This window comes from Aulonocara stuartgranti (assembly GCF_965226115.1).
Source record: "Aulonocara stuartgranti genome assembly, chromosome: 16".
Classification (NCBI taxonomy): Eukaryota; Metazoa; Chordata; class Actinopteri; order Cichliformes; family Cichlidae; genus Aulonocara; species Aulonocara stuartgranti.
The window spans coordinates 12705488-12717933 of record NC_138952.1 but is presented as its reverse complement, the minus strand read 5'-3'; the positions used below and the strand labels follow the sequence as shown (position 1 = coordinate 12717933).

At 39.5% G+C, this 12446-nt stretch overlaps 1 protein-coding gene across 3 annotated transcripts in view; it reads right to left on the bottom strand.

The window, feature by feature from the left end:
- cps1 (carbamoyl-phosphate synthase 1, mitochondrial) overlaps positions 1–12446 on the bottom strand; it is a 68452-nt gene that overhangs the window by 36876 nt on the left and 19130 nt on the right. For all 3 annotated transcript variants that reach the window (XM_082509406.1, XM_082509404.1, XM_082509405.1), the window contains exons 22-28: positions 10372–10513; positions 9317–9382; positions 8690–8753; positions 8268–8449; positions 5385–5579; positions 3057–3124; positions 505–580 (exon numbers count right to left, since the gene is read on the bottom strand). In XM_082509406.1, coding sequence (XP_082365532.1) covers positions 505–580; positions 3057–3124; positions 5385–5579; positions 8268–8449; positions 8690–8753; positions 9317–9382; positions 10372–10513 — 793 coding nt within the window. The remainder of the gene's footprint in view (positions 1–504; positions 581–3056; positions 3125–5384; positions 5580–8267; positions 8450–8689; positions 8754–9316; positions 9383–10371; positions 10514–12446) is intronic.

The window sequence follows — 12446 nt, the reverse complement described above, 5'->3', positions numbered from 1 at the left end:
AGCATCAGGCGACACAGCAGACTGAACACCTGATCCCCGTAGCTTAAGTTCATTCATGTATGCAGATAAGATATTTCTATTCTTGCACACATTTTTCCTTATTTTGCTTTTAACTACAAGAGGCTGTGATTATTGCCTTGTTCCAAGTCTATTAAAATGCCATGAAAAGGTTTGCTTTGGTGCTCTGAAGGTGTAAAATGTGCATGTGTGTACGCATATAGCCCTAAGCAAAGGCCCTTGGAAGGGCCAACTGCCTCCAAGCTGCCTAGGTGTTCAGTGGAGTAGAGATGGGCACATAATACTAGTCAACAGCCGTTGCCAGCTGGTAGCATTAGTTAATTGAAAGCAAAGGGACAACTTTGTGCAAAATTAATGTGATTGTATATGCTAGACAGAGACAGAGGGACCAGTAGAAAAAAAAAAAATAAGGGTGAGACAGAGTTTTATCGCAATATGTCTCTTTTGCAGGTGCAGGTAAGTACAAATAGTTAAGAGTGAGCTCACCTGGGACACGTGTGCAGCCTCTTCCAAGAAGCGTTTCATCTCCTCTTCACCGTACACAACGTTCATAGCAGAGCCACTGGCACGATGCAGGCGAGGGAGAGAGAGTGGGGAAGGGAAATCAAAAGGGCACAGGAGAGGATGAGAAACAAGCAAAAGAGGAGAACATACAAGCTTCAAATGATTGTTCAAAAACACTCATTATCTCTCCATTGCATCACTATTACCATCAGGAACAAGGTCTGGAAACAGTTGAAATAAGGAGCGAGGGAGCGAGAGAGACTGGGAGAAGAACAGCTATTTAGGTCGAAAAGCACTCCAGGCTCTAGAAAATGAGTTCAGATCTTCATCATTAAAAAAACAATGGATTTAGGCTAGTTTTGTTGTGGTTGTTGTTTTTGATTTTAGACTGCTAGCTGGGCTATCCTCCTGATAGAAAAAGCGTGGTTGAGTGAAACAGGACGAAGGAAGGCCTCATGCTTGGGTCAGAGCTTTATACCGTAGCTCTCTGTAGCTTAGAGGCAGATATACTGTATGTCTAAACCCCAACACAAAACTGACCCTTCATTCAGGAAACCAGTGATATATTTATATCGCATTTAAATGAAGGCATATAACTGACTCAGATGCCATCTAGTTTTTGCCTCACTGTTCTCGGAACATTCAAATGTATCCAGCCATTAAGATTAAAGCTGTTCAGCATGCTGTGTAAGTGCTGCCGAGTTAAAACTTGATGGCTTATGTGTCCAGTGTTGGCCAAAATCAAAAGTCAGCATTCTATTAAAACCCCCTAAAATGTCTATGCTTTAATGTCTTTCCATCCATTAGCCCAGCATATAATGTGTCCAGTATTAGCAGGATTAGTAAAAGTTGTGATCACAATGAGTTTTAGTTCTAAAGAGGTGCACATTTGCTGGATAATGTAATGGTAATCATCATAATTTGAAAATTCAAGACTTTTTTTAAGGAGTAAGTAAAAATGCTGTCTTAATCTTAACCAACTTTCAGTAAAAGGCCACATGCCTGATGTAAAATGATCCTAATGTCTGACAGACAATACGTTAGTTAGGGTTGGCCAGTTGGAAAGTGGCAAGTATTAATTAGGTGCTCAGTTGTAAACCCTCGTTTGTTTACTTTCACATTCTGATGGGATTTCAACTTCCAAGACTTCCAGCTAGCTCCCAGTCAGAGACGTTTCACCATATCAGACACTTATTAAAACAACTGGAGTGCAATAAACTCACTTGATGCTTTTTTTGTCCCCTCTCCCCCACTAATAAAAGCGACTATGGTAACTCACCCACACAGATATTTCACACGCGTAGCAAATCTTCAGGACTTTGCATTTGCACTTTGTATTTTCAAGAAAAGCTTTTGCAGCATTTGTTAAAAGCAAAGAACAAGACGATGTCTCAATCTTTCTGCTCTGGACTCACATCTCAGATGCATGTTTAAAAGACGCGACCTTCATAAAATGGTAAAACTACAGACTAGTTTAAAGTCTGCTTTGCTTGTCACAGCAGTAACAATACTAAGCAAATGTTTACACAACTAAATGGAAAGATTAAGTTAAATATGCAAATAGTATCACTTTTGTCGTTTGTGTGCACATTTTACTTCTACAGAAAACTGAAGTATGATTCCGACAAGGATGAGAGTGTTTAGTGTGTAAATCTGAGTATCTCTGCATATGTACTGAGGCTGAGCAGAACACTCAAAATATATTAGCAAGCATGTCAGAGGGAAAAAAGTGAAAAAAGCTGTAGGGATGCTAAAGATCAGGATGAGTTCATCGAACACTGATGCTACGGAGAAGAGAGGAGCTTCCACTCCACTGGTATTCAACAGAAGTCACTGTAAGTGGATTATTATTCATTTCATTCGATCATAAACTGTATGATTATAGTTCCTTCAACATCAAACAGAAGCACACTTTAATACTGGTACATATCACTTGACTGAATTACATTAATATTGCCTCGTGCACAAAACTCATGGGTTTCCCACAGTCCCCTGCAGTGAATAGACAAATCCTGTTTAAAACAACATCACAGCTTGAATGTAGAAACATACGTTTTCGGTGACAGCAGACTGCCTGCCGAATCCAGGGTGCCATCATGACACCTTCTGGACAAAAGTGTCACTGCATGACTGAAGCAGCGTTTGAGTGAATGCAGTTCATTAATCATCATAACTTAAAATCTGTTTTATCCATCTAGTAATTACGCTGTGAATTAGCTGTTAAGAAATTCCATTGATTTCCCTCTCAAGTCTCAGTAAAACCAAGGGTGCACTTAGTGTGTATTTATTTAGGACAGAAACGTGGCACAAGATAAATTCTGATTAGATTTTATACTTGCAGGCCACTACAGTCTATATTTTTTGGAAAAAGATGAAGCAAATTAAAATATATAGATATTTTTAGATAAAGTATTAATGATTAATATGCAACATTTACAGTTAAGAGACTGCTGATGGAATAAGAATCTGAACTACCGCAACCTTTGTGATGGGAAACAAGATTAGTCTGGTTGTTATGATATATTAAAACCTACCTCAGAACATAGGAGGGCCTCAGCAGACAGGGGTACCCCATCTGGTTAGCGAAGGCAAACGCGTCTTCCTGTGAGGAGACAGAAGTGCACAGCAGACGTATTATAGTTGGGCCAGAAATCAAAGGGAATAAGCTGCCACAACTCGGAGCTCCACATATAAATGTGCATCTTGAAGCTCCAGTGACACTGCACTAAAATTTTAGAAAAACACATCTGTCAACTGAAGTGGGATTTTTTTTTTTTTTTTTTACATTTCTGCAATTTTACATTTTGTAGTAAACAACTAACTGAAACATAAAGGTTTTAAAATCCAGTTGATATTAGGGGAAGGGTTGGGGTTGCTAATATAAAGTTGGACAGGTGCTTTCAAATGCAAACGTTCATCAACATCCAGTGCAATTTTGCTTTTTATAGAATAAAAGTTCTGAAAGGTTCTGCATATTAGCTGTTTAGGACATCTGTGTAAATTACAAATACATCGGTTTTGGAGGACACAGTGAAAAAATATTTTATTCCTTTAACATACTAAAATGTGTTAACAGTGTTAAAAACTCTAAATGAGGGAGAATATTTAGTCCAGACATGACAGTTTAACCAGAGTATCAAAGTACATTTAATAAGACCTAGATTCATCTGACTTGTGTAACTACTATGTTGTTGCTGCAATAAGAAAGCTTATTGATTACAGACACTTCAGATAAAAGACTAAATATCAAAACAAGGAATTCTTGTGCTCATCCTCTTAAATCTTTTATACAGCAAGCCCCTGTTTTACCTTTTCTCAGTTCAAAAAACACACATACTAGTGTCTCATGAACAAAGGGTGTACTCCCATATCTGCGAAGAACAGAAAAAATCAAGCAAATACAAGGGGGAAGATAAATGCTCCAAGAGTGAAAAAGCATGGGGCTTACATTCATCTCCCTTTTGAACCCTCCCTCTGTCATGAAAAGAGTGAACGAAGAAATTGTCGGAGTTGTGGACAGAGTCTAGAAGCAAAAGCAAGGCTGAATGTCCTCCTCCTCATCATCATCATCATCATCATTCTCTCTATTCTGTTTCACCGCATGTCTGGTCTTGTTCTCTCCATCATTACCCACTCTTCACTCACCAGGTGAAGTACCATTTACCAAACAGAAAATAGCTTCCCAGAGATGCAAGAACCATCTCCCTGAGGCTCTCCTGGAGTTATTCAAGCCAATTAAAAACAAACCGTTTCTCAAAGACTGGCATGAATATAGAATATACGCAAACCTTGGAGAGAAGGAACTATCTGTGTGTGTGAACTAGATAATCACTCCTCAGTGGTAACTGAATACAAGAGCAAAGGTAATGGAAGAGACATTTTAGCACCGACTGCAGACATATTTCCACAGTGCTCCGCATGTTCCACAGAGCAGTCTGCCAGTGTTTCATTCAGATGGAGCCAGGAGTGAGTATAGCCAGCCAATTACAAGAAAAAGACTAAAAAAAGACATGCACGTAGTAGTGAATAGTACCTTTGTAAGGAATATATTTTAGAAATAATAAGCATGTGTGTAGAAAATTCTAAATATAAAAAAATAATGCTAATTGATAAATCAGAAAAAAGGCATTTCCATGGTCAAATATGTGCATCAGTACACTCTGTGTGGGGTTTGATGATCTTAATATTTTTCATAGTTTTGAAATTTCTCATCCAAACACTATGATTGATATTCATAGGAGTTCCCTGTAAACCATCAAGATCGTCTTATAGAAACGAAGTAAAACGCTAAATTTCCAATCATTTTATGTTCTCTGCCTCAGCTGACAAGCAAAATCTTGTTACAGTTTCTCCATGAACTGTTTTACACCATGTTTTGACTCTAAAACTCTAAAATATTAACACACTTTCCACAGCAGAGCTGTAATAAATCTAGCAATGTATACAAGTAAATGTCTTTACATGCCTTGACTCAAAATATTGTCTTAAAATCTTTGCCTCAAAATTGTTAACTGCAGTTACAAGTCGCAAATGTCACTCTTGCATTTTGTGATGGTGAATATAAGAGAAAGCATGTACCACACAAACTGAAGGGAAAAAAAAGAAGAAGTTGAGAATGCTAACTAGTATTTGAAGTGCCATTATGTGTTAGGGCAAGTCTCATATATAAGCACCAACTCAAAATTAAAACCTCTTTCAATACATTTTGATTTTTTTTCCCCGTTATCAGAAATAATTAATGGTATAATACTGATCCTTGGGCCACAGGTAAAGAGTTTGCTGAGAAAAATCTGCATCCCAGCATTGTACTACTATACAACTTTGTCACATCAATAATTCAGAATTTGCGAGTTTCCTCTCACCAGGGAGCTCAGGGCCCTCCATGGGGCTTGGGCAACCTCGAGGTCATCCAGGATACTGGAGAAGACTGAGCGCTCTTCAGCTCGGTCGATCTGCAGGGGGCTCGTCCCAAGAATCTTCACCCCACTCATGTGCAAGGGGACGGCTAGGTTGTTAGGAATCTGACCTCCCACTGATACGATGCAGCCAGAGCAACCCTGGAGAGGAGTAAATAGAATAAGAAGAATGCAAAAGACAGCAGGCACTAAATCAACTAGAATACTAAAACAAGAAGAGGAAGAGGGGAGAAAAGACGGGAGGAGAGAAACCCTGCCTATAAGCCAAGATCTACATTCTGAAACCACTTTCAATTATTCTGACCTCTGATCACAGTGAAAATATGAGACAAGCACAAAGAGTTGATCTTGGTCGTGCCATGGGTTTAGTTATCACCGGGGAAGATAGATGTGTGTGTGTGTGTGTGTGTGTGTGTGTGTGTGTGTGTGTGTGTGTGTGTGTGTGTGTGTGCGCGCGCGCGCGCGCTCCTTTTAATAACAGCGTGCAGCCCCTTTTCCTGTCTAGCTGATCCAAGGGGGATGCTGTTTCCATGGCAATGCCAGGTTGTATCTCTTCATTATTCATGGCCTTGCTCTCCTGCTCCTGTCCAGGGTTTATCTCCATGCTCTAATGCCATATTTATCACACACACACACATATACAAACTGTAGCTGTGAGAGAGGGATTGATGGTAATGCTATCTCCCTGAACAAACAAACACTTAATCACACTCTGATCCCATCTCAACTTTAACTGGATTACATTTCCCCTGCAAGGGAAAGTCAGCGGACGTAAGTATACAAACACAGAACACAACATAAATACACAGGTGCCAACAAACCTATACACGGAAAATAGCAGGGAAACGTTGCCCTTGAATATTCTTTGACAACATCTGAGTCACCTTACGCCACACACACACACACACACACACACACACACACACACACACACACACACACGTTTCCTCATTACACACGGCCAAATGAAGAGATCGGTCTGTGAGCCAAAAGTTTAAGCAGTTTTTCCCCTTTCCTACTTTTGAGTCTTTATGACATCAAAGAGTCGGGACATCCTTAATATAGGCATCTCAGGCACATCGCTCTGGCGGAGGGCGCATCGCTCTTGCTAGGGACACAGTAACCCTGTCCACCTGTTGTTCAAATTGTTTGTTTGCAAAAGGGCAATGAACCAGAAGAACGTTGGCTTAAATGGGAGCCAAAATGGCTCATTTCAGACAGGATGAGGGGCTGTATAAGATATATAAAGTTAAGAATCGTGCAAAGTACTTTTACTCCAAGTACAAAAATATGGAGATGGAAGTGAGCTACATTTAGGATGCTAACTGTCAAATAATTTATTTATAAAAGTCCACAATACACTGTTCATTTGTTTTTGTTCATAAAATCATCAATCCAACAACCATTTACCACTTCTCCATGTCCAGGTTGCAGGGGTAAGAGTCTACGCAGAGCCCCCAAAAATCTCCCCCTGCCTAGCCACTGCTTCTACCTCATCTTGGGAGTTGCCAAGGCCAAGTTAGTCCATAGTGCCCTCAGACTGCCCTAGGGTTTATTGATGGTAAGGCATGCTTGAAACACATCACCTACGTGGGCTCCGATAAGATTTCCTAGTCCTGATTCTCAATCCACCTCAGCTCTTCCTCGTAATGTGGAGCAGCAGCATCTCTGACCAGGTTCCTAAAAGACCTAGCATCACACCCTAACTTGAGCTCTACCACTTGTATGACCCATCTTTTTTTTTTTTTCCAGTTACTGCCCACATCTTCTAGTCATGACTAAGAGTAGGATCATAGATCAACCAATAAATCCAGAAATAACCATAAAAATAAAAAAATAAAAAAACTTCATTATGCAATGTTGCATTATGTAAACCAAAAGCAGAGATAGATAGATATCTATATCTAGATATCTATATCTCTATATACACATACACACACATAAAAAATAAAATAAAACAACCCACGCAAAACAAAAGCAAAATGTCCATTCACTGCCAATTCCCCCCCATTTAAAAGAGTTATGTTAAGCTGGTTTTTGAGGCAAAAATTGGTGTGACACATAAAGAGTGACAAAGCTGCTTGCTTAACCGTCTTCTGAATTCATATATAAGAATAAGAGAAAATTCAGACAGTGGTGGTTATGTTTCATCCATGCCACTCTGAGCAGAGAAGGTATTTTTCCTCCAACACTGCGGCGATCTACTCTGTGGGTAGTCCATGGTAATAAGTCACAGTCATGCTGCTAATGTTTGATTTCTATATATTTTTCAATAAAGAATTATTCTTCAGCAGTGCAGAGAAGTTATTATGCCATTATATGAGTGCTTGTGTGCTGGTCTCGGATTATAAATCTACTTGCCAGTATTATCGGGCAAACATTTAAGTCCACGAGTGCACTCTGCCTTTGATATAGCTGTCAAGATTGATTTCTTTAATAAATATGCATCATGTACTTAATCAATATAACTCTGTTTATGGGAAATTTAAATTGGTTGCAATGCAATATTTAAATCAGATTCCACAGTTTACATATGAATATAATCGTTTTCATTGACAAAACCCTTTAACATATTGGTGACCTGCCCAGGGTCTACTGCCTCAACACTGAGCTGTGATAGGCTTAGAGTTTTAGATCAAAGCAGGGCAGTACATTTATCTTTGGTATTTTCAGTAATTCAGCATTTAAAGTTGTAGTATGTTTGGTTTGGACAGTGTCTTAATTGTATTGCATTAAAATATTTGTTCGTTTACAAAAAGTAGAGAAATATGTGTATTTTGTTTGAATTTCCACAAATGAAAAAAGTCACGTGTTCGGTAGTGTTTTAACCTCCTGCTGGGTGATATCCAGAATGCGTTCCAGGGTCAGTTCTTCAAAGTAAAGGCGATCACACTCATCGAAGTCTGTGCTGACCGTCTCTGGGTTGTGGTTTACTACAACTGTCTTCTTGCCCATTTGTCTCAAGGCTCTGATGCTGGACACCGCACACCAGTCAAACTCAACACTGCTGCCTGGTGGTCAAATGGTTGATAAATAGGTTGGCCATCAAAGGAAGATCACAATTTCAAAATTTCATCCTACAAAGTTTTAACTTGAAACAAAATGCAGCAAGTTTCAGTTATATCCCTTCTGGGTAAAAAACACTAGACAAGAGAAATAATGAAAAATGTACATCTTAGAAGTAATGGTGCTATTTTTATTATCACATATCGCAACAAACAAACAAACAAACAGTTTATTATTACACTCACCTATGTGGTAGGGTCCACAACCAAGAACCATAATTCCCTGGTCTTTAAAGTCCAGATCATGCTCCTAGTGAAGCAGACAAATCAACGATAGACTCTTGCATACATAAACCATGTTTTAGCCTTTTTTTGCTGCCAAATTTTCTTTCATTGTCTTCTCAAAACAAATAAGAAAGTCAGCCAGTGGATTAATATGTGCATTTACTAGTAAATATACTAGTGTTTGGTCATGCTACAGTATTGTTTGGACTGTGATTTTATTCTATTGTTAGGTTGATGCTAGGCAACATAGTGATATAATTATATATTTTTGTGGATTTAAAATTAAAATGATGTGCTTTTACAACATATTCAAGGTGGATAAATGCTACAAATGGGTAATTTTAGCCCATTTGTAGATGCCTACCAGGCCACACGATGACATCATAATATCAGATTTAGATAAGAACCTTCACGGGCCTAAGATGTTCCTGTGTGTTCATTTTGTCTATTCAACTCCTGATAGTGAAAAAAGTTTGTAGGCAAACAAATAAACTGTGTGCCTCACATAGTAAGAGATACAGTAATTCAATTTTATACATTCAATAATTGTATATTTACAAACGACTTTGTTTTTCCGAGACCACATACCTGACCGTGGTAAGTACAATACAGGTAGTTGGTCATTGCTGGGTACTCTGCAGCCAAAGTGTCAATCTAAGATGAGAGAAAACAAAATGTTAAAAATGGGGCATTTAAATAAATAAATAACTCAACTACTACTCTATAATGTAATCATCCATCCATCCATCCATCCATCGTCATCCGCTTTGTCCGGGGTCGGGTCGCGGGGGCAGCAGCCTAAGCAAAGAGGCCCAGACCTCCCTCTCCCCAGCCACCTCCTCCAGCTTGTCCGGGGGAATACCAAGGCGTTCCCAGGCCAGCCGAGAGATGTAATCTCTCCAGCGTGTCCTGGGTCTGCCCCGGGGCCTCCTCCCGGTGGGACATGCCTGGAACACCTCACCCAGGTGGCGCCCAGGGGGCATCCTTGTCAGATGCCCGAACCACCTCAGCTGGGTCCTTTCGATGTGGAGCAGCAGCTGCTCTACTCTGAGCCCCTCTACTCTATAATGTAATCATAATGGCCAAAATGGGAGTAAACCAGTTTAAGCATTTGAAGAGCATGCAGACTCTCTCCAGAACGAAGAAATTTGCTCATTTTTACGAGGTTTACCACGATACCGCATAATTACAGATTATCATGTGTATTAACTTCAGTATGTGGTTAAAGACAGAACATGTACTAGCTGATGATGTATTAAATAAAAATTAATTTGGACTACTAAAAAGTTAGCCTCTGAAGCTGATACAGCTTCATCCCTTTACGCTTATGAACTCTGCTGTTGTCCCAGCCCTGTAAAAAACAGATTTCATGCCAGGCTGGTGAATTGGATTTGCAGATGTTAATAATTTAGTCACCTGCTTCAAGAAATACAATTTGGACAAAGGACATGTCAATACAGACTGAGATGCAAAGACAACTTTACTGACTCTCTCGCTATATGCACTTTTTATGCTTATCTTTTAAATATATTTGTAGCCAGAGGATACTTCTCTGTTGAGGTGTGTGTATATATCGATTAGCCAGAGTCAGTTATCTGAGCCCATCTGGTCTCTACTAAAAGGATCAGCCCAGTAATGCTCACCTGTTTGACCCAAGGTCTGATGCCATAATTGAGCCTCAGCTCTCTTGCTACTCCCTCATTGCAGCCTAGAATCTGACCAACCTGCCGGTCTGAGAAGCCGTCCTGCTTGGCCTTTAGCAACATCCCCTTGGGGACTGTGCCACTGTGGGAAAAGATAATCAGCAGAGGTAATTAGGCAATTTTGCTAACCATTCTGAATCTTAAAGACTGTCCACAGTTTGATGCATTTTAAGTGTGAATCCCTGCAAATGCCAGACATTAGTATGAGAAAAAGAGGAAAACGTCCATAGAACCATAGAAATAAGAAGGTGAATCGAGTAAGTGGGTCATGACTAGCTCACTTACCCAGCAGCGGAGACCACAGGGAAGCGTCCACCTCAGAGCAATCAATAACAAATTGACAAACAAGGTGCAAAGTTGTGGGAGCATTAGGCTGGCAAGTGCAGCCATTTAAAACCCATTTGAATCAATAAAACTTCCACGTGAGCTGTAAAGTTACACAGATAAATAGCAGTGGGAATAAAGTTGGGAATCGGAAGGTGAATTCTGAATCGTGGTAAGGCGAGTATGTGGTTTGTGTGCAGAAAAGTCACAATCAGGAATACAACCCGTAGAGCGACGTCTGAGAAAGGAATAAGATCTCTTTTATTCCTTTGTTTATTTACATTTTTACTTATTAAGTGATACCATGCCTTGCACAATTTACTTGCACTGATAGTCTGCATATCAATTTTCTATTGATACAATAAATCCTCTTTAATAATAATAATCCCCTTTTAAAATAATTTTGATAAAAGAATTTATATCAGTTGGCATACTACCTATTGTGATGGTAAAACAGTTTATAGTCTGTCAATAGCAATGTTTTACACATTAAGACAAAAATTCTCTTTAGTCCATATCAGGTCTTAAAGATGAGGTAAAGGCAACCTGAGATGTGTGAAATCATGACACATTACAATGTTTTTTTTAGACAAACACTAAACCAAAATTCAGGGGGAAAAAATGAATAAGAAATAATAAGTACACCTCGTGCTTCAATAGTTTGTAGAGCCAACTTCAGCAGAAATAACTGTCAGTAATCATTTTCTGTGTGACTGCTAGTCTCTCACATCATTGTGCAGAAACTTTTGCCCACTCATCTGTTGCGGGGCGTGGTTTGTGGCGCAGCTGCGTAGTGTTAAAGTTTGGAAGATGTGGTCCGTTCCGTCATTCTCCTCTCACATTATCTTTACCATGTTACTTCAGTTCATAGAGGCTTTTGGGTATTTGTTTTTACACAGCTCTCTTAAAGTCAGGTTGAGTGTTGAATCTGGGCCATTATAACACCTCGACCCTTTTCTTTTTCAGCCATTCTGTAAATATGCTAGTATGCTTGGCAAACTTGTTCTCTTGCATGACCAGTTTTAGCTGTCCAATAGAGGTCATGATTGACTCTAGAATACTTTGGTACACAAAAGGTGCTCGTGGATGTCCATGTACTGTGGCTCCAAAACAAACCTTAATCATCAGCCCCCCACCACTACTCTTGACAGCTGGTATGAGTAGTTTATACCAATATGGGTTTTATTTGTTTGTTTTCTCTGCATGTGGTGCTGTGCATTATAGACAAACATCTCCATTTTGGTTTCATTTCCTAAAAGGACATTGTTCCTTGTCTTGTGGTGTGTTTACATGCAAACTTAAAGAAGAGGCTTTCCCCTGGCAACCCTCCCTAAAAAGCCATACTTGTTCAGTTTTTTTTTTTCCCCTAATTGTACTGTCATGAACTTTAACATTTAGCATGCTAAATGAGGCCCGTAGAGTCTTAAGATGCAGCTCTTGGGTATTTTCCAGTTTTTCTGAGCATTGCACGGTCTGACCTTTGAATTTGCTAGTACGTCCACTCCACTGTTTTGTTCTGTTTTTTTGCTGAAATAATTTTCCACTTGTGAATATTCTCACTGTAAGAAAATGAATGTCAAACAGCCACGTAACCCTTCCCAGATTGATGGGCAGCAAAGGTTGACTCTTTCACATCATTGCTGATGTCTTTCGTCCTTGTTCTCTCTCTCTCTCACACACACACACACACA